The sequence below is a fragment of the Heterodontus francisci genome, chromosome 29 (assembly GCF_036365525.1).
Source record: "Heterodontus francisci isolate sHetFra1 chromosome 29, sHetFra1.hap1, whole genome shotgun sequence".
NCBI classification, from domain to species: Eukaryota; Metazoa; Chordata; class Chondrichthyes; order Heterodontiformes; family Heterodontidae; genus Heterodontus; species Heterodontus francisci.
In genome coordinates, this window is record NC_090399.1 from 42,247,638 (window position 1) to 42,266,665 (window position 19,028).

General features: G+C 44.1%; 1 protein-coding gene across 1 annotated transcript; it reads left to right on the forward strand.

Moving 5' to 3' along the window:
- The first annotated feature begins 202 nt into the window (after positions 1-202).
- LOC137345802 (probable G-protein coupled receptor 139) lies at positions 203-18,191 on the forward strand. The gene is made up of 5 exons (XM_068009053.1): positions 203-272; positions 2,661-3,514; positions 14,990-15,181; positions 16,553-16,584; positions 18,002-18,191. The coding sequence occupies exons 1-5, from the start codon at positions 206-208 to the stop codon at positions 18,189-18,191; spliced, it is 1,335 nt and encodes a 444-aa protein (XP_067865154.1). The 5' UTR covers positions 203-205.
- Positions 18,192-19,028: the final 837 nt, after the last annotated feature.

Sequence of the window (19,028 nt, forward strand, 5' to 3'; positions counted from 1 at the left end):
TATATTCTATCACAACACAGACTTGATGCAATATCGTAATCTGTTTGCTCAAATTGAAAAAAAAAGTTTGAACAATGTTGCAACCTCAATATCCCCGGGGTGATCCCAGAGGGTATAAATTACAGGCTCTGGCAATGTGTCACCTCAGAGTTTAATACAGAGAGATTGCCTGCAGCACAAAGGGACACATCCCTTCACACAGAAAATGCGCCAAACAATTGACAGTATCGGGAAAATATATTATCCTATCATCGCTGTCATTGGTGTTCCTGGTAAGTGACTATAACCACTGAAGTTGTGTAAATCTGTGTGTGAGCTGGTCTCTGGTTTTACTCTGTGACTGAAAATGTTAAATGCTGATCTAGTGGTCACCGTTATACAGACACCCGATCAGTGATATCATTTCCTTATGTCAAATATCCTGAATTATCTCTGCAGTTTTATTCCATTGTCTCGGCTGATAATAAATCTCTGTCTGTAATTGACAGGCTCTCTGAATTATCAAGTTATTGCATTTAGTGGAATATCGTGTAATGCTGAATTAGACCTCAGCGAAGGCAACTCTCTGAGTGAAGATATTAGTGGAAGCATCAGTCAGTGTAAAATCAAAATGAGTGTGGGTCACTAACTGGAGTGGAACACCTGATCCCAGTGACCAGGTATTACGAGGAGTATCTGTCACTGTGGAACTGTACTGAGTGTGGGTCACTAACTGGAGTGGAACACCTTATCCCTGTGACCATGTCTTACTGGGAGTATCTGTCACTGTAGAACTGCACTGAGTATGAGTCACGAACTGGAGTGGAACACCTGATCCCTGTGACCATGTATTACTGGGAGTATCTGTCACTGTGGAATTGTACTGAGTACAATTGTATAACCCGGTTCTATTTTGAAATCATTGTTTCTGGTATCTGATCTCTCCATTCCATGAAGCTCCTCTGTGTTTTAACAATGTAATTAATTGAAAGTGTTTTTTGCTTATGTTTAGTAATAAGTGTATAAAGTGAAATGTATTGATATTGCTCTGTCTCCCATTCAATTGCTCCAACAGAAACAACTTTCTGATAGTTAAACAGCAGGACCAATTTTTTACAATACTCTAATCCTCTTGTTAATGACTTATTCTTATTCTGCCTATAGTTACGTGAAAACTTCAGATGTTTTGGTGTCGATTATGCCCCTTCCCCCAATGTCGTCCTGAGAATCTGTGGGTCATGACTTGTGAATTTTATTATGTTACACAGGATGAATATTGGGCTGTGTTTATTGAATCGTCCACTTCTGTAACTGATGATGTTTTGACAGATCAGTTCTTATCTATGATCCAGAGTCTCGACACATGTAACCTGTACCAACCTCTGCCCTTAGCTCAATAAAGTGTGTCCCTGAGAGGAGAGGCACCTATAACTGAGGAAGAGACATATTGGGTTTTCATAATACATAGATCAGACCGAGGGCAGTAAATAATATTAGTAAACTGTTAATGATGAAATAAATAGTACACTTCTCTCAGTTCTGGTATCATTCTAATTAAAATAATTGCACCTTCTCCAGTGCATCAATACTCTTTTTGCAATATGGAGAGCAGAACTGTACACAGTACACTAAGTGTTGTATAACCAAGGTTCTATATTAGTTTAATATCAGCTCTTTGCTTTTTCAATTCCATTCCTCTGGAAACGAACTCCAGTGCTTTGTATGTATTTTTATGATCCTGTTAATCTGTGTTACTACTTGAAATGATTTGTGAATCTGTTCACCTGAACCCCTTTCCCCCTTGAACCCATTCAGCTGCTTATTTTCCAAGGTTTATGAGGGAACCTTATTTTTCTGATTAAAATTCAGCATCTCACACTTAGCTCGACTGAAATTCATTTTCCATTTAAACGTCCATTGTGCACGTTCATTCACTATTAATAATATCTTCAGGTATTTTGTTGCATTCCTCCTCTGTATCAACTGTACTCTCAACTTGGATTTGTCTGCAAATCTTGAAATTGTGATTCTGCTTCCCAAGTCCATATTGTTTATGTAAATGCTGAACGACAATGTTCCTAGCGCTGATCCTTGTGGAACACCACTTCCCACCTTCCACCAATCTGAGGAAATGCCTTTAACCCCTACTCCCTGTTTTCTGTTTCTGTAGCCAGCTCACTGTCCATTCTGCTGCTTGTCCCCGAACTCCACTTGATCTGAGATTAGTCATAAGTCTGCTGCGTGTTCCCTTATCAAAGACCTTTAGAAAATCAATGTATATTACATCATCTATATTAGTCTTATCCACTCTTTCTGATATTATTCAAAGAATTCAAGTTTGACCTGCTTTTTGGAATATGTGCTGACTACTCTTTATTATATTCTGTGTTTCGAGATGTTTTTTCCACACCCTGGGGTGTGGTGGTTCAGACCCTGGGGTGTGGTGAGATGCAATCACAGGGTGAAGGGGGTCCATTCCCAATGTGATGCGTGGTTGGGGGGTGGTGGATGGTGTATGAAGGTGGGTTGGAGCCGAGGGTTGAGATGTTTAAATTTTAACCTCTGACCCGCCCCTACCTTCCCTGTTTTTGGTGCTAAAATCCTGTCCTTACTCTCTGGGTCAGACACGGAGAATGTTTGATCAGTAATTTTCCGTCTCTTTTCCCTTCTCTCCCTTACAGTTAATTTACTGACGATTATGATCCTGTCCCGGGGAAAGTGCGGCCTCTCCACCTGCACCACTCGCTACCTGGTGGCCATGGCAACTGCGGATCTACTGCTCATTATCATTGAGGTCATACTGGGGATGATCCATTATTATTATTTCCCGGTGTCTTTCCTGGACATCACCCCTGTGTGTAGTGTTATCCTTGTCCTGAATCATACATTCACTGAGTGTTCTGTCTGGTTCACGATCACTTTCACCTTTGATCGATTTGTGGCCATTTGTTGCCAGAAGCTGAAAACAAAATATTGCACTGAGAAAACTGCGACTGTGGTTCTAGCAACAACCAGCATTCTGCTTTGTTTAAAAAACATCCCCATCTTCTTTAAATATGAACCTGGAGAGATAAATGACAATTTACCGTGGTTCTGTGTCGCAAAGCCAAGCTATTTTACTGATCCTGGATGGGTGGGATTTGCCAGGTTTGATACAGTTTTAACTCCATTGATCCCATTTGCTTTAATCCTGTTGCTCAACGTTCTGACAGTCAGACACATTTTAGTGGCCAGTCGAGTCCGTAAGGGACTGAGGGGTCAGAACAAGGGAGAGAATCACAGTGACCCAGAGATGGAGAGCAGAAGAAAGTCTGTGATTTTACTCTTCACCATATCTGGCAACTTCATATTTCTGTGGTTGGTATATGTTTTATATTACTTAAACATCACATATCACTTTGATGATGATTCTTCTTATCTATTTGGAGAGGTTGGATTTATGCTGCAGAATTTAAGTTGCTGCACAAACACATTTATTTATGTGGTGACTCAGTCCAAGTTCAGAGAGCAGGTCAAGAGTGCGGTGAAATATCCAGTTACATCAATTATTCAATTAATGAATAAACAAAACAACTGAGAGCAGCCCAGAGGCAGGTCCCAGTGTTTCCAGTCCATGAATGGAATATTTATCCCCAGACTTCCATCAACTGAATGGAATTGTTGGCAACTGTCTGAGGTGCAACCAACTTCCGAGCTCATATTCACTCCATCACTAAGACCACCTATTTCAACCTCTGTAACATCTCCCGACTCCAATCCTGCCTCAGCTCGTCTGCTGCTGAAACCCTCATCCATTCCTTTGTTGCCTCCACACTCGACTATTCTAATGTGTTCCTGCCTGGTCACCCACATTCTGCCCTCCAAAACTCTGCCGCCCATGTCTTAATTCGCACCAAACACCGTTCACCCATCACCCTCTGTGCTCGCTACCTTACATTGATTCCTGGTTCTGTAACACCTTGATTTTAAAATTCTCACCTTGCTTTCAGATCCCTCCATTACCTGAACACTCCCTATCTCTGTAACCTCCTCCAGCCCTACACCCCTCTATGTCTCTGTAACCTCCACCAGCCCCTACACCGCTCCCTATTTCTATAACCTCCTCCAGCCCCTTCACTCCTCCCTATCTCTGTAACATCCCCCGGTTCCTACACCCCTCCTTATCTCTGTAACTTCCTCCAGCCCCTACACCCCTCCCTATCTCTTCTGCTCCAAACAGGAGAGAAATAACAATCTGGTTAAACACTGAGATTCCCATCTCTCAGGGACAGAACGAGCAGCAGAGATGATGGTCCTGATAGATTCAGTTTCTGCTCCAGGTTCCGTTTGTTAGTCAGTGAGAACTCGTTCCCCAACACTGAGTCACTTGATATCAATTAGCGAGGCTGATTGACAGATTACTGACTCCAATTGTGTCATTAATATCCCGGCCTGTCCTGGGTTTAATCACATCGACTGATCCCCAGAAATATCAGGCAGGAGGAGAATGTCAGAAGGAGGCAGTAATAAGGGGTTAAATTTCTGTGGAGTTTAATGTTCTCTCAGATGTTTGTGTTCACACACTGAGCTGTCTTTGAGGATCTGACGTATCGGTGAGTGTTGCATTAAATCCCATGGTTTGTGGGACCCAGGTTAGCAGAACTGAACATCAAAGAGAGAGAGAAAAGCCCAAGAGTTATGGGCTGTTTGGGAATTGAGGTTTTGATTAGCCAGAGACAGAAATCTTTTAGAAAGAGCACACTTAAAGAAAATGTTAACATGTTCTATGTTGATCTGTTTAACCAGAAGCTTTAAACAGATTATTGAGGGTCAGCTGGGGTCAGATTAAAACAATATAATAACATTGAACTGTCTCGAAGCTGTGATATATCAGCTGGTGAACACTGGGCTGTATAACTTAAATGGAGGGATGGATACACTGGGATCAGGAGATCGGATTGTGACCAGAAACGGGTGTGAATGGATTTAATCCCTGATCTCCCTGCAGCCAGTTCCACACTGCTGCTGTTCTGTATGTTAGTCCCCCGACAGCATCTCGCCAAGACTCCTTCAACAGCACCTCCCAAACCCACTCCCTCCACCACCTAGAAGGACAAAGGCAGCAAGTACATGGGAACACCATCACCTCCAAGATCCCTTCGAGTCCCACACCATCCTGATTTGGAAATATATCGGCCGTTCCTTCATTGTCATTGGGTCACAATTCTGGAACTCCTTTCCTAACTGCACTGTGGGAGCACCTTCACCACAAGGACTGCAGTGGTTCAGGAAGAAGGCCCAGCACCACCCTTTCAGGGGAACTAGGGATGGGTAGTCAATGTCGGCCTTGTCAGCAATGCCCACATCCCGAGAATGAATTAAATGAGAACACATTGGAATTTGTATCAAAAGAAAATAACGAATTGCATTTCTGTAGCACCTTTCACAAACTCATGATGTCTCAAAATCCTTTACATTCATTTATTTGGAACTGTAATATACACAATTCCAAATTGTGCACAGCAAGCTCCCACAAACAGCAATATAATAATAACCAGATGATCTGTTTTTCTCATGTTGCTTGCGTGATAAATATTGACCTGGATACCAGGAGGAAATCACATGCATGTCTTGGAATAGGGCCATGTAATCCTTCACATCAACCTGTCAGAGCCTCAGTTTAATATCACATTTGCAAGCTATCACCTCAGACAGTGCAGCACTCTCTCACCACTCACCCTCCAACAGTGAAGCACTCCCTCAGTACTGCCCCTCTGACAGTGCAGCACTCTCTCACAACTCACCCTCCAAGAGTGCAGCACTCCCTGCAGGGGCTCTGACACAAATTTTCAAATCCCCTCTGGCCACAGGAGAGGTGCCAGAGGACTGGAGGACAGCGAATGTGGTACCATTATTCAAGAAGGCTAACAGGGATAAACCAGGTAATTACAAGCCGGTGAGTCTAACATCAGTGGTAGGGAAACTATTGGAAAAAATTCTGAGGGACAGGATTAATCTCCACTTAGAGTCATAGAGTCGTACAGCATAGAAACAGGCCCTTCAGCCCACCGTGCCCATGCTTACCATAATGCTTATCTATACTAATCCCACTTGCCTGCATTAATTCCATATCCCTCTATGCCTTGCTCATTCAAGTACCTGTCCAGATGCCTCTTAAATGTTGCTACTGTTCCTGCCTCCACCACCTCCTCTGGCAGCTCATTCCAGATACCCACTATTCTTCGTGTGAAAAACTTATCCCTTTGATCCCCTTTAAACCTCCTCCCTCTCACCTTAAATCTATGCCCTCTAGTTTTAGTCACCCCTACCATGGGAAACAGACTCTGGCTATCTACCCTATCTATGCCTCTCATAATTTTATATACCTCTATCATATCCCCTCTCAGCCTCCTTCGCTCCAGGGAAAACAGACCCAGCCTGTCCGATCTCTCTTTATAACTCAAGCCCTCCAAACCAGGCAACATTCTTGTGAATCTTTTCTGCACCCTCTCAATGCTTAAACACATCTTGCTTGTAGTGCGGCGCCAGAACGGCACACAGTACTCCAAATGTAGCCGCACCAATGTTATGTACAATTGTGACATGATGTCCCAACTCTTATACTCAATGCCTCGGCCGATGAAGACAAGCATGCCATATGCCTTCTTCACTACCCTGTCTACCTGTGTTGCCACTTTCAGGGAACTGTGTACTTGCACCCCAAGGTCTCTCTGCTCAACAACACTCCCCAGGGCCCTAACATTCACTGTACATGTCCTGCCCTGGTTTAACTTCCCAAAATGCATCACTTCGCACTTGTCTGCATTAAATTCCATTTGCCAATCCCTTGTCCACTTTCCCAGTTGATCTATATCCTTAGATCTATATCCTGTAACCTTAGACAGCCTTCTTCACTGTCCGCTATACCACCAATTTTGGTGTCATCTGCAAACTTACTAATCATGTACCCTACATTCACATCCAAGTCATTAATATATATGACAAACAACAGAGGGCCCAGCACCGATTCCTGCGGCACACCACTGGTCACCGGCCTCCAATCTGAAAAACAACCCTCCACTACCACCCTCTCCCTCCTATCACCAAGCCAATTTTGTATCCAATTGGCTAGCTCACCCTGGATCCCATGTGTTCGAACCTTCTGGACCAGCCTACCATGCGGGACCTTGTCAAAAGCCTTGCTAAAGTCCATGTAGACAATGTCCATCACCCTGCCCTCGTCAATCTTCTTGGTCACCTCCTCAGAAAATTCAATCAAATTCGTGTCGCACAAATGCATATAAATCCTGTCTCTTAGAATCCCTTCCAATAACTTTCCCACCACTGATGAAAGGCTCACCGGCCTGTAGTTCCCTGGCTTATCCGTTGGAGAGGCAGGGATTAATCAAGGATAGTCATCATGGCGTGTCAGATGGAGATGATGTCTAACAAATTAGATTGAATTTTTCGAGGAGGTGACGAGGTGTGTGGATGAGGGGAAAGCAGTTGTCCCGCATGGGAGATTGGTTAAGAAGGCAAGAGCCCATGGGATCCAGGGCAATTTGGCAAATTGGATCCAAAATTGGCTTAGTGGCAGGAGACAGAGGGTGATGGTCGAGGGTTGTTTTTGCGATTGGAAGCCTGTGACCAGTGGTGCACCACAGAGATCGGTGCTGGGATCCTCGCTCTTTGTAGTGTACATAAATGATTTGGACGTGAATCTAGGAGGTATGATCAGTAAGTTCGTAGATGACATGAAAATTGGTGGTGTCATAGATAGTGAGGAGGAAAGCCTTTGAATAGAGGACAATATAGATGGGCTGGTAAGATGGGTGGAGCAGTGGAAAATGGAATTTAATCCTGAGAAGTGTGAGGTGGTGCATTTTGGGAGGACTAATAAGGCAAGGGATTATACAATGGATGGTAGGACCCGAGGAAGTACAGAAGGTCAGAGGGACCTTGGTGTACTTGTCCACAGATCTTTGAAGGCAGCAGCACAGGTAGATAAGGTGGTTAGGAAGGCATATGGGATACTTGCCTTTATTAGCTGAGGCATAGAATATAAGAGCAGGGAGGTTATGGTGGAGCTGTATAAAATGCTAGTTAGGCCACAGCTGGAGTACTGTGTACAGTTCTGGTCACCACACTATGGGAAGGATTTGATTGCACTGGAGAGGGTGCAGAGGATATTCACCCGGATGTTACTTGGGCTGGAGCATTTCAGCTATGAAGAGAGACTGGATAGGCTAGGGTTGTTTTCCTTAGAGCAAAAAGGACTGAGAGAGGACCTGATTGAGGTGTACAAAATTGTGAGGGGCATAGATAGGGTAGATAGGAATACACCTTTTTCCTTAGTGGAGGGGTCAATAACCAGGGGGCTTAGATTTAAGGTAATGAGCAGGAGGTTTAGAGGGGATTTGAGGAAAGATTTTTTTCATCCAGAGTGTGTTTGGAATCTGGAACTCACTGCCTGAAGTGGTGGTAGAGGCAGGAACCCTCATAACATTTAAGAAGTATTTAGATGAGCACTTGAAACGCCATAGCATACGAGGTTACGGGCCAAGTGCTGGAAAATGGGATTAGAGCAGGAAAGGTGCTTGATGGCCAGCATGGATACAATGGGCTGAAGGCCCTGTTTCTTTGCTGTATAACTCTATGACTCAATGACGCTACTCAGATTCCAACAGTTCAACCCCCCTCTCAGCACTGCCCCTACAACAGCACGGCACTGCCTCACTACTGACCTCCAACAACATAGCACAGTCAACAACACAGCATGGGGAGGCGGTGGCATACTGGTATTGTCACTGGACTAGTAACCCAGAGACCCAGGTATTGCTCTGGGGACATGGGTTCGAATCCCACCACAGCAGAAGGTGGAATTTGAATTCAATTAATAAAATCTGGAATTTAAAGCTAGTCGAATGATGGCCATGAAACCATTGTCGATTGTTGTAAAAACCCATCTGGTTCACTAATGTCCTTTAGGGAAAGAAATGTGGTTGACTCTTACATGCCCTCGAAATGGCCTCGCAAGCCACTCAGTTCATGGGCAATTAGGGATGGGCAATAAATGCTGGCCTGGCCTGCGATGCCCACATCCCATGAAAGAATAAAAAAAAAGCACTCCCTCAGTAATGCCCCTTCAACAGTGCAGCACTCCCTCAATACTCACCCTCGGACAGTGCAGCACTCCCTCAGTACTGACCCTCTGACAGTGCAGCACTCCCTCAGTACTGACCCTCTGACAGTGCAGCACTCCCTCAGTACTACCCCTCTGACAGTGCAGCACTCCCTCAGTACTACTCCTCTGACAGTGCAGCACTCTTTCAATGTGAAATACAACCCATGATACAAGCAACTTATCTGGTGACATGAATATTAATTTCATTTTAAAAATTCCCTCCCTCTCGACTCTTCCCAATGTCCTTGAGATTGGAATCAGAGAGCAGGTGGATTCTGGTCCACAGTAAATCCGACCCTTTGAATGTGGACAAGGGTCCAATATTTTCCCTGAAATAAAAGAAAAATACTGCAAATGCTGGAAATCTGAAACAAAAACAAAATGTGCTGGAAATTCTCAGCAGGTCTGGCAGCATCTGTGGAGAACGAAGCAAAGTTAATGTTTCAGGTCTGTGAACTTTCAGCAGAACTGGCAGAGGTTAGAAAAGAATTAGGTTTTAAGCAAGTGAAGTGGAGGGGGGTGGGGAAGAGAACAAAGGGGAAGGTGTTAGATAGGGCAGAGGGCAGGAGAGATTAAATAACAAAGCAGTCCTGTGACAAAGGCAAAGCGAGTGTTAATGCTTGTGGTGAAAGACAAATCATTAGTCCAGAGAGAGTGTTCATGTCAGAGCTGCTCATTATTCTGCTGACATGAAAAGCAGGCACATGGTTAAAAAATAAAATATTAATAAAAGGCCAGTCATGCTCTGAAGTTATTGAACTCAATGTTCAGTCTGCAAGGCTGGAGAGTGCCTAATTGAAAGATCAGGTGCTGCTCCTCGAGCATGAGAGCATGGGGGAGATGGCAAGTAACCGGAAGCTCAGGGTCATGCTTTCGGACTAACAAAACAGTCACCCAATCTGTGTTTTGTCCCCCCAATATAGAGGAGACCACATTGTGAGCAGCGAATATAATATACTAAATTGAAAGAAGTACAAGTAAATCACAGCTTCACATGAAAGGAGTGTTTGGGGCGTTGGATGGTGTTTCGATTAGGGCTCTGTAACATCGCCTGACTCCACCCCTGCCTCAGTACATCTGCTGCTGAAAACTTCATCCGTGCCTTTGTTACCTCCAGACTCGATTATTCCAATTCCCTCCTGGCCGGCCTCCCACCTTCCACCCTCCGTAAACTTCAGTTCATCTAAAACTCTGCTGCCCATATCCTAACTCACACCCAGTCCCGTTCACCCATCACCCCCTGTGATCACTGACCTACACTGGTTCCCGGTCGGGCAACACCTCGATTTTAAAATTCTCATCCTCATGTTCAAATCCCTCAATGGCCTTTCCCCTCCCTATCTCTGTAATCTCCTTCAGCCCCACAACCCTCCGAGATCTCTGCACTCCTCCAATTCTGGCTTCTTGAGCATCCCCGATTGACATCTCTTCACGATCGGTGGCCGTGCCTTCAGCTACCGAGGACTAAACTCTGGAATTCCCTCCCTAAACCTCTCCATCTCTCTAATTCTCTCTCCTCCTTTAAGATGCTCTTTAAACCTCCCTCTTTGACCAAGCTTCTGGTCACCTGTCCTAATATCTCCTAATGTGGCTCAGTGTCAGTTTTTACCCAATAAAGCTCCTGTGAAGCACCTTGTGACATTTTACTGTTAAAGGCGCTATATAAATGCAGATTATTGAAATAACACTCACTGCAGCTCTCGGTTCATCTCTGGTTCAAACACCAATGCCCAGTTTCACACTCCAGCTCTCAGAACACACTCAGTCACCATGGAAACCAGGAGTCCAGATGACTTTTATTGGGCGATAGTGGTAATGGGATCATTTGTTTTCTGTGAACTGATGTTAATTGTAAAGATGAAGGACAGTGAGATTCCCATCAGTGTCCCGGACAATATTTATCCTCAAACAACACCTAGAACAGATTGTCTGGTCATTATCACATCGCTGTTTGTGGGATCTTGCTGTGCACAAATCGGCTGCCGTGTTTCCTACATTATAACAGTTACTACACTTCGGTAGTATTTCATTGTCTGTGAAGCACTTTGGGATGTCCTGATGTTGTGAAAGGCGCTATAGAAATCCTGTCGAATAAATATCCTGTCCTTTCAGTCTCTCCCTTTCGAGGCTGAAAAGCTCAAGTTTCTCCAGTCCTTCCTCCCAACTCTGACCCTAAAGATCAGCCTCGTTCCTCATCTCTGAACTGATCAAACCCCGTGGCTGGAGAAAGCTGTCTGAGGTGGAAGGAGTCACGTGGAGATTGGGGGAAGTGTGAATGTTTATAATCCTGATATTGGAAAGGATTAGATACTGGAGGAGGGATTAGATCAGTAATTTTGATAAGGAATAAAATTAATTTTCAGGAAATGATGGATATTTATTCAGAGTGAAGATGATTTAATTATTTTGAGAGGATTAATTTTCTCGGACTATGTCTCTTGTATTGATGATCCACAGACAGTTTTCAATATTGTTTCCTGTCCAACTCATTGCTCTTTTACACTGCAGTTCTGCTGTGATGCTGATTAAATTTACATCATGTCGATGTAATGTAAAACTAGTGTGATTCTAACATTATAATCGAGTTGTACAAGATCTTTAACAAATAAGAGACATTTGGAAACAATCTTTAGCAGAATGTTCTCATCCCTGAAAAACATTCAGTGATTTTAAAATCCTATCCTCTGACATCACGATGAATTATCAGATCAGAGATTAATATTTCGGGAAGCTTGTTTTTAAACTTTGCCTGAGGATTAAACATATATCTGTGTGTGTGAAAGGGAATGGCTTTCAATTAAGTTAAACCTTGTCTCTTTACAAAGTGGAGTCAGTGTTGATCGTTCAAACCTGTTCTCTGATTTTGTGATCAAGTCTCTGGATTAGGATGTAAACTCACAACCTTCCAGACACAGAGGAAACAAATAAAAGCCAAATACTGCGGATGCTGGAAATCTGAAATAAAAACAAGAAATGCTGGAACCACTCAGCAGGTCTGGCAGCATCAGTGAAAAGAGAAGCAGAGTTAACGTTTCGGGTCAGTGACCCTTCTTCAGAAGAAGGGTCACTGACCCAAAACGTTAACAGAGGAGACAGAGCTACCCACTGAGCCAAGACTGACACCTCAGGTAATACATCCTCTGAAGTGCCATCTAATGCTGAGTGTGAATCTGTCCATTCATGGAGAGGTCAGGACATTCAGACGTCAAACGTTTACCATCTCCTTCTGTGAGACTCTGACAGGCAGAGTCCGCTATAAAATGACACTTTGTCTCTCAGGCCAAGTCCTGAACTCGAGGCTGCGACTCTCAGTGATGGAAATGTGTGAAGATCTTTCTTTGGTTTTATAAACAGTCTGAGACTTGTTAGATTAAGTCCGTGGACTAAACTGGATCATTCTTTAGGGTTTCATAGAGCTGGTCCAGGACTGGTGTGTGTAGTCTGAGCTCCCTCTTCATTAAACCTCACTCCCAGAGTGTCCCAGAGACAGAGGGACTGAATCATAGAACTGGTCCAGGACTGGGGCCGGGACACAAAGTGAGGATGCAGGAGCTGAGCCTTTTATAACACTCCACATGGAACGATATAATGGCTGAATTTAAAGTAAGGAGATGGTCCACATTCCATACAAACAGTTCACAAAGCCGGACTGTATCTCCCGAGAGGGGCTGTGAGATTCCCCCTCATCATCTCATCAATTATCATGGAATTACAGAATCTTACAGCACAGGAGGAGGCCATTCAGCCCATCGTGCTTGTGCTGGCTCTTTGAAAGATCTATCCAATTAGTCCCACTTTCCTGCTCTGCCCTCACATTCCTGCAAATTGTTCTTTTTCAAATATTTATTCAATTCTCTTTTGAAATTTATTGAATCTGCTTCTACCGCCCTTTCAGACAGAACATTCCAGATCACAACAACTCGCTCTGTAAAAATACTCACCTCATTTCTCCTCTGTTTCTTTTACCGATTACCTTCAATCTGTGTCTCTCTAGTTACCGACCCTCCTGACACTGAAAACAGTTTCAAATTAAAAGGCACTTTTTCATTAACTGGATACTTTGTAGAAAATTGATTTTATCCTCAAGGGATTCATGGATTTTAATTTATTTTCTCCCATGCCAGAGATTGACAGAACAGGGAGTGACTGGTTAGTGTGGGGGCAGGGCAGATTCTGGTCAGACAGTGTCCATGAGAACAGGAACACCAGGAATAATCATTCATAAAAACACCTTACTCATTGCTGCGACCTTTCAATCCCATCTTTACAGAAAACATCCTCCCCTCAACACACTGACCTCCTGACAGTTCCTGTAATTACCGTAACCATCTTCAGCCAGAAGTGCCGAGTGGATGATCCATCTCAGCCTCCTCCTGAGGTCCCCAGTATCACAGATGGCAACCTTAAGCCAATTCGATTCACTCCACATGTTATCAAGAAATGGCTGAAGGCACTGAATACTGCAAAGGCTCTAGGCCCTGACAACATCCCGGCTGTAATACTGAAGACCTGTGCTCCAGAACCAGCCACATCCCAAGCCAAGCTGTTCCAGTACAGCAACAACACTAGCATCTACCCGACAATGTGGAAAATTGCCCAGGGATGGCCTGTCCACAAAATGCAGGACAAATCCAACCCGGCCAGTTACCGCCCCATCAGTCTACACTCAATCATCAGTAAAGTGTTGGAAGGTGTCATTGATGTGCTCTCAAGTGAAAATAATCGCCTTCTCACTGATGCTCAGTTTGAGTTCTGCCAGGACCACTCAGCTCCAGACCTCATTACAGCCTCAGTCTCAACATGGACAAAAATGAGCTGAATTCCAGAGGTGAGAGTCACTGCCCTTGATATCACGGCAGTATTAGACTGATTGTAGCAACAAGGAACTCCAATAAAATAAAGTCAATAGAAACTAGGGGGGGGGTGGAATCTCTTCACTGGTTGGAGTCATAACTCGCACAAAGGAAGATGGTTGAGGTTGTTGGAAGTCAATCATCTTAGCTCCGGGACATCACTGCAGGAGTTCCTCAGGGTAGTGTCCTAGGCCTAACCTTCTTCAGCTGCTTCATCAATGTCCTTCCCGTAAGGTCAGAAGTGAGGATGTTCACTGATGATTACACAATTTTCAGCACCGTTCATGACTTTCAGTTACTGAAGCAGCCCGTGTCCATATACAGCAAGACTTGAACAACATTCAGGCTTGGACTGATAAGTGCAAGTAATATTTATGCCACACAAGTGCCAGGCAATGACCATATCCAACAAGTGGGACTCTAACCATCTCCCCTTCACATTCGACAGCATTACCATCGTTGAATCCCCCACAATCAACATCCTGAGGGCTACCATTGACCAGAAACTGAACGGGAGCAGCCACATAAATACTGTGACGACAAGAGCAGGTCAGAGACTGGGAATTCTGCAGTGAGTAATTCACCTCCTGACTGCCCATAACCTGTCCAAGGCACAAGTCAGGAATGTGATGAAATACTGTCCACAACAACCTCAGGAAGTTCGACACCCTCCAGGACAAAGCAGCCCGCTTGACTGATACCTCATCCACCACCTTCAACATTCACTCCCTCCATCACTGATGCTCAGTGGCAGCAGTGTGTACCATCTACAAGATGAACTGCAGCAACTCACTGTGCCTCCTTCGACAGTGCTTTGCAAACCCACAACCTTTACCACCTCGAAGGACAAGGGCAGCAGATGCATGGGAATACCACCAACTGCTATTTCCCCTCCAAGCCACACACCATCCTGACTTGGAACTATATCACCATTCCTTAACTGTGGCTGGGTCGAAACTCTGGAACTCCCTCCCTAACAGCACTCTGGGTGTAGAGGTGTGGAAAGGAAACCCGACGTGAGCCCGAATTTCAGACCCCGACGTCCGACCCCACCCAACCCAAACTCGACATGTCGTCGGGACCCGTCGGGGTTGGGTCGGGTGGCGGGCCTTTACATCACTACATGGGTAAAGGCCTGCTACCCGACCTGACCCCGACGGGATCCGACGGCATGTGTCGGGTTCAGGTTGGGTCGGGTTTCCGGATCCAACATTCGGACTTGGGTTGGGTTTTGTTTGCACACCTCTATTTGGGTGCACCTACACTACATGGACTGCAGTGGTTCAAGCAGGCAACTCACCACCACCTTCACAGGGACAATTAGGGATGGGCAACAAATACTGCCTTGCCAGCGACACCCACATCACATAAACAAGTGATAAAATAAAACTCCCCGATACCAAGAAATGAGTCAAAGCACTGGATACAGCAAAGACTATGGGTTCCCGCCATTTCCTGGCTGCAGTGCTGAAGGCTTGTGCTCCAGAACTAGCCGTGATTCTAGCAAAACTGTACAAGTACAACACTGGCACCTAACCAATGAAGTGTAAAATTGCCCAGGTGGCTACAAGAACAGTTCAGAGGCTGGGTGTTCTTCAGTAACTGAATCACCTCCTGACTCCACAAAACCTGTTCACCACCTACATGGCACAAGTCAGGATAGTGATGGAATAATCTCCACTTGCCTGGATGGCGACAGCAACACTCAAAAAGCTCAACACCAATGCAGTCCACCTGATCAGCATTCCATCCACCACTTCAAACATTCACTGTCTCGACCACCAGTGTACTGTACCTGCAGTGTGTGCAGTCCACCAGACACACTGCTGCAACTCGCAATTGCTTGTTTGACAGCACCTCTCAAATCCATGTCCTCTATCACACTGAAAGACAAGGGCTGCATAGGAACAGCACCACCTCCAATTTCCTCTCCAATTTACCCACCATTCTGAATTGGAAATATATCACCGTTCCTGCATCATCACAGTCAAAATCCTGGAACACATTCCTTACCAGCAGCATTGGGAGAATATCTTTCCCACACAGATTGCAGCAGTTCAAGACAGCGGCTCACCACCACCTTCTCCAGGGGAATTAGGGATGGGTAATAAATGCTGGTTTTTCCAGTGAAATCCACATCCAGAGAATGAAGAAAGAAAAAATAAAAACTTGTTTTTCTTAATATATTGTGCTTCTTGTTTTTAATTGTAAATTAATTTTGCATTAACCTTTTCTTATTCTTTCTCCTTTTTCAACTGACTTTATTAAGCTTCTGCCTTTCATTTTCTATCTCCATTCTTTACTACTTTCTATCCATCTCATTTTGTACTGAACATTTCTCCCATTGTCTCTCTTATTTTCTCTTCATTGATGAATTATTATTTCTGCCTTTCCTTTTCCTCTTCTCATCTTCATTCTACTGATCTTTGGACTGGTTTCTTTCTTTCTCCCTCTGAGACCTTTATAGCTGATTCTTTCTTACTAACCTTTTCTACCCACAATTTTCCCTTTTCTTTTATTTCCCTATTTAACTCTGCATCTCTCTCATTTTCTACAGATTTTTGGTCTCTCAGTGAATAAAGGGATACGGTGAGTGGGTGGGAATGTAGAGTTGAAGCCTAAGATCAGCCCTGATGATTTTGAATGGTGGAGCAGGTTCGACTGGCCATATAGTTTATTCCTGCTCCTATTTCTTGTGTTCTTGTGTGTACCATAATTCCTCATCTCTCATTTTGTACTTACCACATTTCATCTCCTCAATTCCAATCTCTCCTCTCCATATAATCTCTTCAGTTGGTTTTAATTGTCATTTAATTTTACTTTTGCTTATTTCCCATTTTACTCCTTCCCGTTTCTCTCATTTTCTCCAGAACTTTTACTGTCCTGAACTGATTTATTTGTTTCTATTTATCTTTTCTTTGCTCAATTCCTTTCCCTATTTTATATCTCAATCGTTTTTTCTCTTTTTTATATTCTCCCTCATTTTTCTATTTCCTTTTCCTCATATTTATTCTATTTCCCTTTCATTCCCTCTTCATTTGCTCATTTTTCTGTTAACCTTTGTCTATTCTCATCTCCCACACTTTCCTCTGTACTTTCTGTCTCCATCACAGTATTCTTGTTTCTCTGTTTCTCTCTTCCTCACATCTCACTTTTCTATTTACCTTTATTAATTCCTGCATAACCTTTCCTCTTCTCATCTCCCTCATTTATCTACTAACTTTTTCTCTCCTTCATATCTCTCATTTTTACCTCAAACAGATGCACAGAGTGCCAATCCCACCACGATCAGCATTTACACACTCCTTAATCTGACACAATTGGGAGCTTTCTGAAATGTTCACCATGATTGGGACATTACCAGACTAGAACAACTCCTTAGTGAAGAGCAGACAGTGTCCGTCCAAAAATTGTCAGCAAATTCCCCCTCATGCAGTGGGACTAATATCACTACCTTTCAGGTGGGCATTTCCTCCAGAAACCAAAGATACTCTTGTAAATTTCTCCATGAACCAACTTCTCAAAATTACCCACAGTCATTCTATTCCTGGACCCCAGAGATTGGTCCCAACCTGAGTCTGGGCCATGCACCTGGGTTCACAATTAGAAAAAAATAGTTTGCAGGATTCCCTGCAGTCTAAGAAAAGGAATCAAAGGAAGACCAGTAATGTCAAGCAGGTTTTTTGATGTCGGAGCTGGTAAAGGGATGTTCTGCTGCTGATGGGTGAAACAGATCCAAGGGCAGTGTTGGTGCCATTAGAGGGAATCCTCCTCCCAGTCATGAAGTGCCAGAGACTGGATTCTCCATCAGTCAGATGAAGCTTTCCATGCATATGGAGATGTCATCTCAGTACTTCAGAGGGACTGGACCTTGTGTCCCCAATCTGACCCACATTAACAGGAATGGTGACTAAGGGAGCCAGAAGTTACCACTTGTGTCTCCAAAGAGTTATGGGTGATGTAAAAGAGGAGAAAATGATCTGTATAAATTTCTCCTCTGATCCAGTGTTAGCCAGTGTCTGTACATTGGTCAGCTCTGTACCATCAGCCTCTGGAGAGGAAGCTTCACAATAAATGGAATTGAAACAAATCGGATGTTAGAAACAAAGAGTGAGATTCACTGTCAGTCCATCGAATGGGGCCAAACCGACTCCAGAAGCAGCAGTGGGAAAGGAAATGTAAGTGGGAAATGTTGATCCTCCTGCTCAGTCCATGGCCCAGCACATTAGTGCTTCACTGTCCTGGTTATTCCAGATTAGCACCTTCCTTCCTTCTTTTCCTCCTTCCTTCCTGCTGGGTCAAATGTCATCCAATTCCAATCTTCCCAATCCTCAATACTTCAATGCTATTTATTTGTGTCCGGTTTGGTTTCCAATCCCTTGTAACAGGCCTCATACGTGTTAAATCTAATATTGACTGTTAATCCTCTTGATCCATAGACAATCTGGATTAATTGGAAACAACAAGCATATCAAACACATGTATCTGGTATGAACACACCATGATCTGAAGATCCATATTTTGTTCAGAATCCAGTTCCTCAGAACTTTACATTTTCTGAGTCTTTCCTTCACCATCTCTTGGGTCGAGTGACTTTTAGTGTCTTTTATAGCAGAGCTGCCGTTATCTCCCTCCGCAGGGAAATTCCAACATTTCTCCATCTGCCACAGCACAGCAACAGGTGTGGGCAGGATGGATGTTGCTAAGTGTCACTGCACATGTCCTATCTCTTTGACGTCACTCTCTTGTCCCTTGGACAGTCCTGGAAATGCGCTGTCTGGAAATGCGGGATATCTGAAGGACAGTCCTGGTCTTCAAGGATGAGCTGAACTCAAGGAATTGAAGGGCTCAAAATTGGGAAATGCCTCAGGTTGGATTTTACACACACACAATATGCCAACTGTAACCAGTAGAAAAGGATAAAGTAGAATGGGAGTGGACAAGGGCTCATCTCTAGAGGTTTATAACGTACCCGTCCTGCACCATCCCAGGGGCAGCTCCTGTGAATGGAATATTTTGTGCTCTTGTGCTGA